Below are 17,748 nucleotides of genomic sequence, written 5' to 3'. Positions count from 1 at the left end.
TCTTCACATTTATTGCCTGCCACATCTGTCATTTTATGTAAGAAATCTGTTATTTTATAAAAGAAAGGAAAAATACAATTTAAAAAATCGATTACAAAAAGGAGTGCATAATTAAATCTTGAAATGTGTAACTAAATTCTATCATCACAAAGTCAATGCAGATATAGCCTACAAAAATAAATCAACAATTGTAAAAAGAAAAAAAAAAAAGCATTTTCATTAGCCTACCAAAAATTATTTCACATTCATTTTTATGTTTCTATTTATTTGGGCATTTCATTATTAATTTCTGTATTTAATCATACTCATAATTAATTTAATATACGATACTCTGCATTTCATGTCCTCCATAGACAAAACGGATTTGAAATGAGTAGTGTCCAGCTGAGCTTCTGCTGTTTCTGAGATCAGTTATGATGTTTCACGCATGCGCACTTAGTCATACACCAGAAAACTCAACCATCAGCAGCAGCAGCAGGTGATGAATGAGCCAACTACGCTGATTAAAACGCTGATTAATCCTATCTGTGAGAGCTTTAAGGTAAGTTTGAGACTAATTATTGTCACAGGAGCAGTAGAGCAGCTGTATGTCGGGAAGAGACCGGTACGTAGGTTGTTTACGTAGCTGGAAAAAGAGAAAGACGTTATTAGCTCGTTAGCGGTTAGCCACGTAGCTAGCTGTTGTAGCTAGTTGTTGACTCTTCAAGACACATTTTCCCGTGTCTCCGCTCGGCTTCAACCACACACAGACAATGATTCAGGTAAGATAATCAACAGTGTTCAGCACTGAGGAAGGTAGGCTATAGGTAGGTAAATAATATGATCTTTTATACATCAATACATTTGATTTGTTCACCGTGGGCTCAGAGGATTAATCCTGAAATAGGAAGTTTAGGCGGGAAGAGGAGAAATAAATGTCTAGTCAAGATGCAGGATAAAGACTGGACAGACACAAAACCATGAGAAAGGAACAGGAGCTAGCTAGAGCTGTAAAAACTGGACACAATGATCTTTTTATATTCCTTCTTCTCCTGTGTATTCTTTATTCATTTTTGTTATGAGCGCATTAGCAGGATGTGAATGGAGAGAGAGATACATTTGTATTTTTATCGAGTGTTTAAGTTATCAACAACGGACTGTTTTCCTCTGTTAGTTCATGTGTGTGTGAATGAGCAACCAGGAAGTTACGTTTTCTCATATCGCTGTTGTGACGGTGAACGGTTTTGTGTTATATTGTGGAGCTAAAGGCTGGTTCGGCTACTAAACCTGAAATAAGCAGCCATATCAATATATCTAATAGCTTAATGAGGCTACATTATATATACTGTATGATAAAATACCGAACTGTTCATGCTTGAGTTTTGTAGCATTATAACTGTTTAGATATTGTGCTGTGTAGTTACTAATTGCAGTAATTTCTCCTAAGAAATATGATTCAGCCGCGCAGTGTGTAGGTGTTTGATGTTTTATGAGGAAAGGTGTGATTATGATACTAACATTGTCAGTGTCATTACTGGGATTATTATTATTACTGTTAAAGTGTGTGTACATTAACAGGAAAATCTGGTTAAATTGTTTATAATCTGTTTTTATTTCTGATTGTTACAGGCAACACATACCTATCTTATCTTGCTCCATACCATACAGTAAGTGGGTCTACTGTATTGTTGCTGTGCTGTACTGAGGATACACATCAGTAAACGGGTCAAGCTGCATCCTGCCTCCTGTCCAGTGTGTTCTGACTGACACCACAGAGCGAGTGCTGACCTGAACCCTTGCAACCAGAACCACCTATTTAACAAGGAGTGAGTATCTCAGTTGTGTTATGTCCAACTTGCAGCTGTTCTGAGATCAGTAGAAGCTCCAAATTGTGTCAGTGTTTAAAAATCCCCACAGATAGACAGTGGTGGACCAAATAATGATTAGACCACTTGGCATATATAAGAAGTTTCCGTTGTTTTTTGTCGAATTGGCCATTAATCATCATTCTGCTCTATAAACCATAGAATAGAGGCATCATAAGAAGATTTAGGTAATTTTCCTTATACAACCCCCCCCCCCCCCCCCCCCCCCCCCCCCCAATAAACAAGCTAGGCCTATTTCACTGTCAATGTCACACAATCATGTTCCTTCACAGAAGAAGCCAAATTATTTACAAAGTCTGGAGTTCAACCCCATCGAGCAAATTTGGGGCAAGTTGGAAAATCAACTGGACAGATCTATTGTACATTCAAAGAAAAAGCGGTGGCTTGAGTAGCAGAAGGCATGATGGGATAACATTAGTGTTGACATTGTCAGGAAATATATTGACTCTATGCCAGAGAAATGTGCTGCTGTAACTGCTGCAAAAAGGTGGACATACGAAATATTTTATAAGGTAAAAGTGATTAAAGAACAGTAGGACTCACTTCATCTGACTGTGTTCAGAGCAACCGTCTGCATATTTCATGAACATTATGAAATGACGTTGAAATGAATGTTTTGAAGGCAAAAAGGTCGGGTATTTTCAGATCTGTCAGCTGTTCTAATAGTTTTGGCCACCACTGTACATGTGCAGTAACAGACTGTGATAACAGAAAACATATTAGTTCTTTCTCTCCCAAAGAATGCATACCAGCTTAGATGTTAATAACTACCGGTATGTACATTCTTAAAAATATTTAAAAGCCTTTACAAGTAAATATCTTTTGCAGCACATGTATGTCGACCTGAGTAATGAATTACTGTCTTGACACTGTGGTAATGTCCCTGTATTCATCGGTGTTATGTAATTCCTCTTATTGTCAGAGGGGGGAGACAAAGCTCCACACTGCAGGTTAATCATGCTCTGTAGATTTTCCTCTGTAGATTTGTGAACACACTGGGTCTCATTCATGAAACGTGAGTAAATCTGTGTGTAGATTTGCACATAAAAGCTCACGTTACTAAAACTCTACTCCGGATTCATGAACGGTGCGGGAAACTCAGATTTGATCGTAAACACGTGTGTAAGATGATGAATCCCAGCCCATCGTAAACTAACAACACGCCCCCGGTGATCAGCAATTAGCATAGATCTCCATACATGAATAGCCATATAAGGAGATCCTGACCACCATATTAGGAGGTAGGTGCCTCCTGCTCACCTGCGGCCATGACGCAAACGAGGAAAGAGGGAGAGAGAAAAAAGAGAGAGATTGCGGATCGAAGTCATTTTGGGTGAAGTGGAGTCCAGAAAAAATATTTAATTCTCTTCTGTTAGTAGTGGTGTGACTGGGACAGGTAATCAAAGGCTGGAGGGAAGAAACAGATTTAGTGAATTAATAATAATAATAATAATAATAATAAATATAAGGTTTATTAAAGAACCGTTTAAGAAGTAAAGCCAGAAATATTCGATATGATGATATATGAAAATGTTCGATATCAAACATGAAAAAAAAACAGCAGCGACGGGAGGAGGAGTCTCTTCACAGCCTCAGCTGTAGGCAGGTTATATTGTTACAGAAGCACTAGCTGTCTGTCACAGCTCCATCCAAACCGGTGCCGACTGCGCTGCTGCGCAGGGTGAAGTGTGCACCCACCAAACGTGTTGCAACACAAAAAAGTTTTTTTCCGGTTTTATATCAGATTATTTTCATCATTAGATGGACCCTTGACACGTTTGTGCGTGTCCGATCCCTAAAACGTCTCTCTCTCCAAATATTTCTAATTGTTTGTCATGTTTAAATTACGTGTTTCAAAGGCGTCGGCATATTTTGAACATGAGAGAGAGTAATACGGATTAAAATTGTAATTTTCAACAGTGACAAGCAGCATTTCTGTGCATTCCTACATTTACACAAGCGCAACACACAGTCCGGAGCAGGTGTAGATTTTGTGAGTAGCTACAAAAAAATCAGCACTACTAAAAGATTGATGAATGCGGAAATCCACGTAAATTTGCGCTGCTCAGGGTTTACGCACAAATCCGTGCTGCTCACGTTTCATGAATGAGACCCACTGTGAGCTGATGTCTCACTGTAAGACACATAGCTTTATTGTTTCTTTTCTGCATTAATAGTCATAGTGTGTTGTGTAGCATTTCTATACTATTAAGATAAGATAAACCTGATAATTTCTGCTCAGTTGTTTGTTGTTTGAGTTTCCTGTAATCAGTCATGGGACACTGGAAATTATTTATTAGTGTAATACGTTTTTTTGTGATGGTGGTTTGTTTGTTTTTATTAGACCTGTGCTCTGTTGCAGCTCACACACACATGAAGGACCGTCGTCCTTTGCTGGAGCCTCGTTCTCTCACAGTAAAGTAAACTAAGTCCATATTACATCCACCTCACTCAGCGGCATCCAGACCTGAGCACGAGAACAACGATGGACTCCTCTGTCTGAAGAGCATGAAGCACTGCCCCTCCTCCTCCTCCTCCTCCTCCTCCTCTTGAGAACTGTTACTTTGACTTTTCTTTCTAAAACATCTCAACAACTGGAAGGAGAAATGAGTGCTCATGAAAATTAACACAAAATAAAAACAAGCTTGAAATATTTCACTCTGTTATCAATCTAAAATAATATTCAGGCTGCATCTAAACTGTTCCTCTTGATGTATTTCTCGAGGTTAATACTAATAAGTATAGAGTCCTAAGTAACAAACTGTCTGTTCAACTTATAGTAGTGATAAATCAGGATGTAAAAAAGGGTGTGTGTTGTAATACACATGCAATGTTTTGTCATTTCTGTCAATATATTTTTCTTCTGCAATATTTTGCCCCATTTTGTTTGTTCTATTTCCTTTTTTTCCTTAAATGTCACAACAAGATTACTCTTTTTCCCATAAATATGTCTGAAAGCTGTAGATATCATTGGCCTTTTCTCTTCAACAGCCACAGAAGAAAAACGGTTTATTATACAATGATATCTACATATTTCCTGCACCTGAAATAATCCAAAATAATATAATCTGATATTACAGACTGTAATAACGGTGTTTTATGATTGGGGAAATCAAATTGCTGGTTTGTTCAATCTTTGATCTTAGGCTTCTTTGTGTAACAGGTGAATGAAGTGTGTCTATGGAGTTCTGTGTGATTGTTGATAAAAGTCAAACTGACTCAAATAGAGAAAAGTGCTTATTATTTACAAGTGATATAGTATATAATTTGTTTTCCTTTCTTTTTTCATAGTTTCTACATTGAAGCACCAGTAGGTAGCAACCAGTCAGTGTTTTACTGGTGCCAGATTCACAGCATGTAAATAAGGGTGTGTTTTACCACAGCTGTTATCACCATTGGCATCTCTTTCACACTCAAAGCCAGCGACTAAACTCGTCGGTTGAACTGGACAAACCTGAGTCTTGTGACGCAGTTTTTTTTTTCCTTCTGATTTTCCTTTGGTTTTTGCGTCGGGCTGAATGCGCAGCGACAGAGTTACCCGTCGAGGTGGCGACCGAATTTACTGACTGTAAAAGAACGAATGAAGCTGCAAAACGAGGTCTATGGAGGGAGGACGTGAACTGACCGGCGGGGACATTTATCAGGCCGCTGTGAAGCTAAGGGTGCCGTCAAAAACCGTTTAGCAGTGATTGGCAGGTGAGTGTCCGTCTGAGGCGGGAGGAGGGAATTTGTGCTCGAGCTGAAAACGGTTTTGAATTCAGTCTCACTTGAAACTGATAAAACCTGTTCATAAGAGTGAATGACTCTGATACAGCTTATTGTTGTGAAATTGTGTGAAAGCCTCTGGTCATTTGAGTTCGTTTGAGGTCTTTGGTTCTGTGCCACTCTGATAACGTGAGTGTGTTGTGGGTAATGAATGGGTTCCCACCTGTCAGTCACTGTTGATACTGTAATTTTTATTTTATTAGGGCCACGGGCAATCGCACCGGGCACTGGTCCCAACAGCTATGAAATAGCTGCAGGGACCAGTTGTTATTGTGTGGATTTTTTCCTAGTTATTAGTGTGAATGCTGGAAGCATTCACACTATTGTTATTCGGTTCGGCCATTTTCTGCCTTTCTTCGTCATTTAACTAGTCCTTCATACTTTGTGCTATTTCAACAATTCAAATATCAAAATGTTCAGCCTTTTCGGGACAGGTGTGCTATGTCTTTTCTCTTTTCAACTATTCATACTTTTGCAATATTCAACTATTTCTGATTTTTTTTCCCCCATAGAGAATGCATTGGAACAGTCTTGAAACTCTTCAAATCTTCTTACTTCTTTCAGCCTTTAAAGTGTCCACATACTTTCATATCAGCTAGAGACTTCATTCAAATTCTGAGCTGTAGACAAACTTTTTAAGTATTCCTCTATGACTCAGCTTATTGATATCTTCAACAGTTTCTGATATTTGGCCGCTTTAAAATCATTAAGTTTTTTGACAAAATCCAGCTTTATAATGGGTGTGTGTTGCGTCTAACGAGCAGGGCTTAGAGTGAGTGACATCATCGCTAGAGTGAGAGGGATCGAAAAAACATTCAGGATTTTTTCTGGATAAATTGCCAGCACGGCCACAAATTAAACTCTAGACTAGATTTTTTTAGAAAAACAGAAATGCCCCCCTTTTCTACCTTGCGACCCTGAGAAAAGTTTTTGCCCTACAAACATTTAATGCACATTGCCTCGCTCAGGAAGGTCTCCTTGCCCCAGTAGTCATGGCCACATTCTGATAAGAGGTACGGTTATCTTTTTATGGGCTGTTTTCAGAAGCTGCACAGAGCTCAAATCTCTCTGCTCTGCTCTGCTCTGTGTGCAGTTGGTCCAGCTGTACTGGCCAGCTCGTTATCAACGTCTATAAATAGAACAGTGCAGGTGCAGCCTGGCTGCTCGTTAAGATGTTTTTAAATACAGCCCCACACACACACATGATAAACCAGACTGACAGAGGATGTCCACGCACAAACACAGGCATCACACTCACACAGACAGACACACACAGACACTCACACACAGTCACACATACACAAACAGACAAACACAACACTGTTCCACACAGTAAAATGTAAGCAGTTAAAAGTCACCATGGTAACTTCTGAGGGCAGGCTGCCAATCAATCAGATCATTAGGGAGAGAGGAGTTCTGTGGCTTTCTGCACATGTACACGCAGACAGAGAGACCGTCAGACACACACACACACACACACACACAGGTTTTCAGCTCACATTCAGCCTGGGACATAGGACGCAGCTTTTAACATCTATCTATCTATCTATCTATCTATCTATCTATCTATCTATCTATCTATCTATCTATCTATCTATCTATCTTATCTATCTATCTTATCTATCTATCTATCTATCTATCTATCTATCTATCTATCTATCTATCTATCTATTTATCTATCTATCTATCTATCTATCTATCTATCTATCTATCTATCTATCTATCTATCTATCTATCTATCTATCTATCTATAAACCCTTTGTCTCTTTTTTTCTCTCTTTTTCTTTCTTTCTTTTACTCCTTCATTTGTATTTTACATAACTTCTTTCTGTCTTTCCCTCCCTAACCATCCATCCATCCATCTACCTCTTTCTATCATCCCCCTCTCTCTTTTTCTTTCTTTCTTTCTTTCTTTCTTTCTTTCTTTCTTTCTTTCTTTCTTTCTTTCTTTCTTTCTTTCTTTCTTTCACCCCATTTCTTTTTACTTCTTTGTTTCTTTCTGTTTTTCTTTCTACTCCTTTTCTCTTTCTATGTTTCTACCCCATTTCTTTCTTTCTTTCTACTGCTCTCTGTATATCTCTCTCTTTCATTTATCCACCCCAATGTCTTTCCTTCTTTCTTACTACCCCTCTGTCTCTTTCATTCATTCTCTATTCTCTTTATGTTCTATTATTCTGTTTTTCTTACCTTTTTCTTTCTCTATCTACCCTTCTCTCTGTGTCTTCTTTCTTTCTGTCCTTTTGTTCTTTCTTTCTTTCTTTCTCCATCTACCCTTCCCATTTTCAGCATTGCTTTCAGCATTCACACCATTTCCATTCTTGGAAATGTTTTTTCTAGTTTTTTTTCATCTTCCGGACGCTTTTTCGGTCCGCTACATATTATATATCAAAACGTGCGTCTTGATCGGGATCGGTGTGCTATTACTTTTCTCAACAGTTTACGAAAACTGCGCAAATTTTTGCATGTAAGTCTATGGGACGGATCGGAAAAAAAGAGCGAAAAAGACCAATCATTGGAGTTTAACAAACGTCTACTGCTCAGGCATACTTTCACCTAGAGACTCCATTTAAACTTTAAACAGTAGACACAAGTCTTGTGTATTGTCGTATTACTCCACGTTTTGATAGGTCATATAGTTTTTGATCAATCCATGATCAATGACCATGATCATTTTTGGAGAAATTATGAGATTATAATGGGTGTGTATTGGACGGAATGTTCGTGTCAGAGCACGTGACATCATCGGTTAGAGTGGGAGAGATGCCAGAAAAACTCCAGATTTTTTCTCTATCCAAACTCCAAACGGCCACAATTTACACTCTACACACATAATTTCCCCCACGTTTGTAGACGAGCTCATCCTTGATCTCTTAATCTGCTCAAAATATCAGAGTGACTTACAGAATTTAAACTCTGAGCCTCTAAGTGCGGCCACGTCTGTCTCTGCTCCTCATTGAGTCCAATACAAATATTTTCTGAGAGAAGCAGAACGGCCTGATGTTTTAAAACTGCCAGCGTCGCCAAAATATTTACTGTAGAAACACCAAATCGTACCAAAATTTTCAGGAAGTCCTTAGAGCAATGTGATCTGTGTTTTGTTCTGATAGGAGTTACCGTTTTCTCACCCTAAGCCTAAATGTGAGACCGGTGCAGAGGCAGAAAATGGCTCTTTTTCTCCACGTTTCTGTCTGTCTCAGCCTGCGGGGGCCCCTATCGCCGTGGTAACCTCTTTGATCCTCAGGCCAGAGCTCGTTAACTTCATAAACAATCCACCTGGCGCTCGTTTAAATGTTTATAAACACCGACACAGCTAAATCAGACTGACACAGGATGCAGCTCATAGTCACACACACACACAGACTCTAGAACCAGCTTCATGTGATTACAGTTACACACACACACACACACACACACACAGGTAACTTCATGTGATTACACACACACACACACACACAGGTAACTTCATGTGATTACACACACACACACACACACAGGTAACTTCATGTGATTAGCCTAAATGTGAGACCGGTGCAGAGGCAGAAAATGGCTCTTTTTCTCCACGTTTCTGTCTGTCTCAGCCTGCGGGGGCCCCTATCGCCGTGGTAACCTCTTTGATCCTCAGGCCAGAGCTCGTTAACTTCATAAACAATCCACCTGGCGCTCGTTTAAATGTTTATAAACAGAGACACAGCTAAATCAGACTGACACAGGATGCAGCTACTAACTAACTATGTGTCAAGTCAGTCACACACACACACACAGACTCTAGAGCCAGCTTCATGTGATTACAGTCACACACACACACCTTCATGTGATTAAAACACAGTTAACGTGCAACAGAATTTAAACTTAAACCATGATTTAATCTGGTTTTAAAGTTAAACCTTGTTGGTGTCAAATGCGTCAAATGCCTCTGGTGGGAGCAGCTGATAGAGTCCCCCCCAGCTGAAAGCAGCCCACCCCACCAGCCAGAGGGTCCAGGACCATAGGGACTGCAGTGGAGGAAGGCTGCCTTAACACCCTGCACAATGGCACCCAGTACACAGAAGTTAGACAGGACCAGTCAGCCCATCACCTGGTCCGTTCAACAAATCAGTTTATGCTACTGTGATTTATGTAGCCTAGTTAAATACTACAGTAATCATCATAGTGTATTGGCAGGAAAGACCATTTAAATCTGTATCAAATATCGATTAATGAATTAATCGATAATTTGCATGTTGGTCTTGGTTAAGTACCACCTTGAAAAAAAAAACAATGTTTTGTTGCTTAAAGGGACAGTATGTGAGATTTACCCCCATCTAGCGGTGCGGTTGCATGTCGGCACGTATTCTTGCTGTTGCGTTTACGTAAACTCGGGCAGAAGTCAGAAAAACAACACACGCTGCATGTATCAGGATAAACAAGCCTCTATGTAAACAAACGGTCCGCCAGCACGAGGCAAAACAATACAGGCGTGACAATATGTTGTCATGGTGATGTCGTATTGTTTACCTGACCCACGTTTTACCGGCTTTCTCTCGTCGAGTAAAATAACATCCAGTTGGTTTGCCGACGGCGTCACTCACGGCGTCATTCAGGTGTCTGACTGCACCTGAAGGCAACACCAGTGCCTCCGTCCTTCCTCACACTAGCTACACGGTGGTGACAGTTTTAACAGGCGCTGTCTGGAAAACTTTCTCCCCGAGCCGAGAAGCTCCGGCGGCCCGAGTTTGAGGTTACTTACAGCCACGGTGACACTGAACGTAAAACATGGCGATTCAACATGGCAGAGAAGGTTCGGTGAACCCCCCCTGTATGTTTGTAACGACTTGTAACATCTCATTCTAAGGTACGAGAAAGCGCTCGTTTGTATGCGGGCGCGATTCCACTTCAGTGAAATACGTATTTATGAAAGCGATATTTGATTTTTGTCAATAAAAAGCCAATAAAGTCCCATACTGTCCCTTTAAGCTATTCAGTCATTCAATGGTATACTAAAATCCATGTGAAAAAAATGCTTCTCACTGTTCTCAGGTCAAATATTTATATGCGATTAAAATGCAATTAATTGCGATTGATTAATTACAAAGCCTCTAATTAATTAGATTAATTGTTTTAATTGAGTCCTGGCCCTATTACACAAGACACACACACACACACACACACACACACACACACACACACACACACACACACACACACAGGTAACCTAATGTGATTACAGCTCCTCCATATCAGTGCTTATAGAAAGATGATCATGTGTCTGTCTTGACCTTAAGATCGTGGGTTTGATTCCCATGTTGACAGAGATGGCACAACCGGCAGTAGCTCCCGTGGCCCATTCAAAATTTCCAGAGAGGAAATTTTCTAGTTACCTCTTATTATCTCAAAGTTGCCGCTGTTAGGCTACTACTCCATTGTGTAACATGATTGTTCCACGTATTTAAAGCGGAAATGCTCGACACCCATCTGCCATAGGCTACTTCCCGTAAATTCTCAAATAGAAGCCAGTTTCTAGGGCGGGTCTGGTCCAGGTATTTTACAGATGTTTGTCAGTGTTTTGCTGTTTTCAGTCAGTCAGCTCTAAAATCTCTGAGTTGAGGTGAAATTAAAATTTAACATCCAACAGCTTTCTACCTTCAGATTATCAAACCCAGAAGTTTGTCTCCAGAGGATGTAATCTCTGATATTTTCAGCAGAGAGACATCATGGCGACAGCAGGATCAGGTGAGTCCAGTCAGACATGACACCATGAAGAACTACAGTATTTTCTCTGTCTTAATAGTGTCATTTTGTCTCCATGTCCACCTCTGCTGGAACAGGCTGTTTTGGGTTCATTACTAGCCTATTATTATTATTGTAACATCGTCATTGATATGTTTACCAGTGGATTAGACCAGTGGTTCCCAACCTGGGGGGCGGGACCCCCCCCCCCCCCCCCCCCCCAAGGGGGGCGCCAAAGATCCAGGGGGGGTCGCGAAGCCCTCTTGATTTTAAAGGGTTTAATAATTTTAATGTAATTAAAATGTTAAATAAATGAGTAGGCTAAGCATTTAATTCATATATGTGACAAAATCAACTAAATTCAAGGGCCACATTAAACATTTATTTGTGTATTTAAATAGATAAACAAATAAATTATTGGCCTATATCAATAGATGATTGAATATCAACAGTTTTAAAACATTACATAGGCCTACATAATACAGCAGGGCAATATCAGTCACAATGAATTTGAAAAATTGCATGGAACAATGAGAAAAAATCTGTGTAAAATTACAACATATTCTTCAGAACTTGTACTTTAAAAACACAATTATATTTTTAAAAGTACAAGTTCTGAAGAAATATGTTGTAATCATACACAGGTTGTCCTGATTGTTTGTTCCATGCTGTTATTAAATTACTGATGTAAAAGAAGTTATGATATTCCTTATTTTATTTTACATCGGGGGGGAGGGGGGTCACCAAAGTTTTCAATGGTAAAAATATGGGTCCCTTGAGAAAAAGGTTGGGAACCACTGGATTAGACAGTGGGTAAAATAAAGGAATTACCTGCATTTTGTGTTTAATTTGTAAATTATTCTTTTTTTTTCAATAGTTTGAGTTTTCTACAGCCTCACCAATGTTAAATTTATTTTAATTAATAACAACAATATAGTTTTGGAGTTCTTTATTGGTCAACTATTTGGGGGACAAGCACAACAATGCAACATACTGATGATGTCAAAAGCTTTAAACATCCGGGAAACTATTTAAATGTTTGATTATGGCATTAATAAACCAGTGTTCTGTATCTTTACAGTGACTGATGATCTGCAGTCAGAGATGAAGCAGAGCAGGAGTTGTCCAAACCTACTTTCATACAGTGAGTTATTTCTCTGTATTTTAAAGTGTTACACACCTGTGTATTACAGGTGGTGTGTAAGCTTGATTTGATTAATTAATTTATTTCGCATTCTGGTTGGTTCTCTTGGTGTAGGAGCCATGTTTTATTTAAACCTTGCATCATCAGGCCACTAGGTGGCAGTATTGTCTTTGTGCCTGACCTGAACCGGATGTTGGTGGGGGGTCAGGCAGGTTACTTCAGATTGCTCATAGTTTAGCCCAGGTGTTGCTGATGAGGCAGGAGCAAACAGTTTTTGACGGTGCTGAGGGTGCTCAGCGGTGGTTTTAGGTTTTGATCGCTTTCTGTTTATGTTATATTATAAGTGGCTTCACCGAAAAACAAAACGAACATGAGTGTTTCAAATGCAAAGAACTTAGTTTCCGTTGGTTTATGCTCGGTTTATAAACAAAACTATCAGCATCCAGTAGTGGCTACAGGACAAGCCACTACACTTGGTATTGCAACTGTTTTTGTTATTTTAAGTGTATTTTTTCTTTTTTGAAAACCACTGATTAGATGATAGCAAAATCAAGCAAAAACTATAAAATAAAATACGAACAATTAAATGTACTTACGAAAAAGCATTCTGTTAAAGGGATGGTTCAACATTTTGGTAAATTGGCCCATTGGCATAATCCCTATAGTCATAGCAGTAGGTTCGTTACCTTTAATTGTCGGTGTAAGCTATTTTTAGAACGGCGGAGCAGAGCCGTGAGCTGCTCAGAGCTACGCTACGGAGGCTCATGGGATTTCTTGGTTTCCCTCATCAAACTCATCAAATAAACAATCCAAAAACTCCAAAACGCTCTGGTGGACAAGTTGTGAGCTGCACATTCACCAGAGATAATGACGGAACGTTGCGAAACGGTGCAGTTTTCGAGGTAAATACAGGGTAAATACAGAGACTGCTTGCTGAAAAACTGTCCCTGAACGCAACGTGCATCAGCGGTTTTGTATGAATTCAGGGCCGGCCCTAGGATTTTGGTGGCCTCCTAAACAAGATTTTTGTTTGTGGCCCTGCACTCTAAGCGCAAACACCAAATCACTGGTTAAAACTGAATACAGACGTGTTTATGTTCAGGATGTTTAAATGACTTGAATGAACCTCGGTACCTTTCTGATCATGTGGCCCCCCACGTAACGGCTGTGGCCCTAAACAACCGCATACAGTGTTTATGCCAGCGGCCGGCCCTGTATGAATTTACCTCTAAAACAACTCTGTCTCGTAACGTTCCGTTATTATCTTATAGCGTGGTGAATGTGCAGGTCACAACTTGTCCACCAGAGCGTTGTGGAGTTGTTGGATTGTGTATTTGATGAGTTTGATGAGGGAAACCAAGAAATCCAATGAGCCTCCATAGCGTAGCTCTGAGCAGCCTGCTGCTCCACTCCGCCGTTCTAAAAATAGCTTACACTGACAATAAAGGTAATGAACCTACTGCTATGACTATAGGAATTATGGCAATGGTCCAATTTGCCAAAATGTTGAACTATCCCTTTAATGAAAGACTAAATGTGAATGAACCAATGCTCTTTGTCTTTTCAGTGACTGATGATCTGCAGCCAGTAAGGCGGAGCAGCAGCTTTCCATATGTGCCTCCTTACAGTGAGTTAAACTGAGTCCGTCCTTCACCACAGTAATTCATAAAATTCTCAACAATTCTCTCTTCTCTTTTTGGATTTTCCCTTACAGGAACACATTTTTTCTCCATAATGGTTTCCTTTTTATTTTTTTAAAGGGATAGTTCAACATTTTGGCAAATTGGCCCATTGCCATAATCGCTATAGTCATAGCAGTAGGTTCGTTACCTTTATTTGTCGGTGTAAGCTATTTTTAGAACGGAGGAGCGGAGCGGCAGGCTGCTCAGAGCTACGCTATGGAGGCTAAGGGAATTTCTTGGTTTCCCTCATCAAACTCATCAAATACAAAATCCCAAAACTCCAAAACGCTTTCGTGGACAAGTTGTGACCTGCACAACCACCACGCTATGAGATAATAACAGAACGTTACGAAACGGAGCCGTTTTCAAGGTAAATACAAGGTAAATACAGAGTCTGCTTGCTGAAAAATTGTCCCTGAACGCAACACGCATCAGCGGTTTTGCATGAATTTACCTCGAAAACGGCTCCGTTTCGTAACGTTACATTATTATCTCATAGCGTGGTAATTGTGCAGCTCACAACTTGTCCACGACAGCCTTTTGGAGTTGTTCGGTTGTGTATTTGATGAGTTTGATGAGGAAAACCAAGAAATTCCCTTAGCCTCCATAGCATAGCCCTGAGCAGCCTGCCGCTCCACTCCTCCGTTCTAAAAATAGCTTACACCGACAATTGAAGGTAACGAACCTACTGCTATGACTATAGCGATTATGGCAATGGGCCAATTTGCCAAAATGTTGAACTATCCCTTTAAACATATTTACTACTAAATGAATGATACCTGCAGGAAACCTGAATGTAGCGACTTCAGCCAAAAGAGCCGCTGAGATGGGCCGGTTGTCAGACGTGCTATCAAAAAGAAACTCACTGAGATTCAGAACTAAAGATCAAAGTGTTTATTAACCAAACAAAATAGGTTAACTCATAATAAAGTGTACAAACTAAAGCAAAGTAATCCAAAATATAGCGTAACTATAGCGGTCAACAAAAAGTAAGGCAACCCACGCTCACCCCCTCTCTCTCTCTCTGACACAAAGGAAAAGCAACAGGTGAACATAAGTGCTTAACCCCGCCCATAATGACGTGACCCACTACTGAAATAATAACATAAACTAAATCATATTCAAAATAAACAACACCAAAACAACCCTTAAACTTAACTAACAGAAAACCCAATTCATGGCTCCTACACTGAATATTCTGAGATCTTCAGAATAAGGGTGAATTCCAATTCCTATCTTAACCCTTGATCTCAAAAAGCACACTCCTGTCCCAATTCTCAGGATGTTAAGTTGAGGGGCAAGTTTAAGGGCTGTATCAATATTGAGATTCTCTGACACCACCCTTGGGAGCAAGGGCTACCCAGAATGCAGTATTTTCTTTGTTAGAGATATAAATATTACAAAAACCAATGTATTTTCTTAGTTTAGGCCCATTTAATGGATTATTTACATCATTGTTGCATAACATTTATTTTTTATTTTATGATTTTGACCTCCAAGTCAGCACAATCTGTCACTGAACAAATAAACATCAGCCACTGCCACTGTTGATTTGTTTGTCTGAATGAGTGGAGGGCAGCGTGGCTTAGCCATAGGTCAATTAAAGTCCAGTCCACCTAAACCAGTGCTTCAAACCTTCATCATCATCTCTCCGACTTACAAAAAAGAGAACTGAAAAGTAAACAGTAAAAGGTTCAGATGAAAAACTGTTCTGGAAAATGTAGCAGCTGTGTGAGTGTGCCACCTAGGCGCTTTGTAACTGATCGATTCCTATTGTCAACTGCACTGGCAGTATTTATGTCCCTTGTACAGGAATCCTTGTACATTTGTGTGTGTGTGTGTGTGTGTGTGTGTGTGTGTGTGTGTGTGTGTGTGTGTGTGTGTGTGTGTGTGTGTGTGTGTGTGTGTGTGTGTGTGTGTGTGTGTGTGTGTGTGTGTGTGTGTGTGCGTGCGTGTGTGTGTGTGTGTGACATAACTTCATATCCATCAACTAAACTCAACCTGTAATCTTATGAATTAATATGATGAAGGGTCAACACCAACATGATGAACAGGACTACAGATGGAAATTAGCGGCTCCGCTAAATCTGGTGCAGCCATCTCTTTATTGTTTCAATAACTAATGTCACTGCACACTGTCCTTTTTAAATAAATAAATAAAAAATAAATAAATGATGTAAAAAATACTTTTTCTGTTTCAACATATTCTTGCACTGTATTTATTTTTTATTATAGATCACTGTATGGAAATATATAACCCATAGAAGAGAGAAGAGCTTTAGATTCAGAGCAATGTTGTCGGGCTGTCCCGATTAATCGACCTAATCGATTACGTCGATGACGTAAATACGTCGACAGGTACAACACACCGTCGGGTTGTGAACCATAGACTGTAACACGTGCAGCAGAAAAACACATGCTGTACCACAGCAGCACCACGGCGATGAACGAGCACCTGAAGCTGCAATATCATTCCGTTCATTCATCTCCGCATAGCGCTCTTTCACCATTATTGACGCTCTCTCTACACACACACACACACACACAGAGCGAAGGGCGCATGCAGCAGTGCACCGGTAAAAGCGAAACTCATAGGGTCCAATCGCAGACCCCCCCACGACCCCCTCCCTCATCGGACGATGAGACCACCTGACGCAGTCTCCTCGCAAACCTGGGGAAACACTCGTTCCGCTGCTTTATGTATCCATAGATGTAAACACGTCTTCGTGTTGTCTTTTTTTTTTTTTTTTTTTAATCTACTCCGCTGCTGCTCTGTGTGCACCCGGACGCAGCAAAGCATGCAGATCGTAAATGAGGGTGATGTCCTGCACCCCCGATTTAAAAAACATCCTAGAGGAAACACTGGTCTGCTCCATGACTATACTAAATAAATGTGCCTATTCAAAATCATTGTGCTAATATTTCAGTGTGCACTCTGCTTTATCTGTCTATTTTCCAGGTTAAAGCAAACTGATGTGGCATAGTTTTTTCCCTCAAAAAAAAAGATTATGAAGAGGAATGCACACCAGAAAGAGTATCTGAAGAATTTAAATAAGAGAAGTGTTCAGAAGTGTTTTTTTTGTAAATGACTAATCGTCAACCAAAAAATAATCGTTAGATTAGTCAAAAAATTAATCGTTAGACTAATCGACTAAGCGAAAAAATAGTATATTGTATAGTATAACAATATACTATATAGCTTTGGCATATAATGCACATACTTGTTTGCTTTAGACCAACAATCAGGCATAAAGAAAGCTCTGAGACAACTGGCCCCAAAGTGGTGTTTTTGTCAGGTAAAGATGAACTGTTATGAGAACTTTCTGCCTTCCACGTGTCACTTATTGCGTCTGTTGGCTGAAAAACAACTTTGCAATGAGTCCAGATCTCGTCGCTGTGCACCGCCTCACAAACGCGCCCGGAACCCGTAATCTCTTGTTTATGACATGATTAAACTAGACAAATATACACTTCGTAACATTGTATATATATAGCGTTATCTCCCGCTCTATTGATTGATTTCTCACCAGCTTCGTTGTAAACAAATGCACATGGCTGAGAGGAGGGTTAGCAACACAGTGGAAAA

The 17,748-nt window shown here is 39.9% G+C and overlaps 1 protein-coding gene across 1 annotated transcript in view; it reads left to right on the top strand.

The window, feature by feature from the left end:
• The first annotated feature begins 5,411 nt into the window (after positions 1 to 5,411).
• Positions 5,412 to 17,748, top strand: part of LOC310991888 (uncharacterized protein) — a 32,060-nt gene continuing 19,723 nt past the window's right edge. Inside the window, exons 1-4 of the mRNA XM_083979819.1 lie at positions 5,412 to 5,571; positions 11,284 to 11,339; positions 12,418 to 12,480; positions 14,048 to 14,107. Coding sequence (XP_083835945.1) covers positions 11,321 to 11,339; positions 12,418 to 12,480; positions 14,048 to 14,107 — 142 coding nt within the window. The 5' untranslated portion in view covers positions 5,412 to 5,571; positions 11,284 to 11,320. The remainder of the gene's footprint in view (positions 5,572 to 11,283; positions 11,340 to 12,417; positions 12,481 to 14,047; positions 14,108 to 17,748) is intronic.

The sequence above is a fragment of the Trachurus trachurus genome (genome assembly GCF_905171665.1).
Source record: "Trachurus trachurus genome assembly, chromosome: 9".
NCBI lineage: Eukaryota > Metazoa > Chordata > Actinopteri > Carangiformes > Carangidae > Trachurus > Trachurus trachurus.
This window is presented reverse-complemented; position numbering and strand designations above follow the sequence as displayed.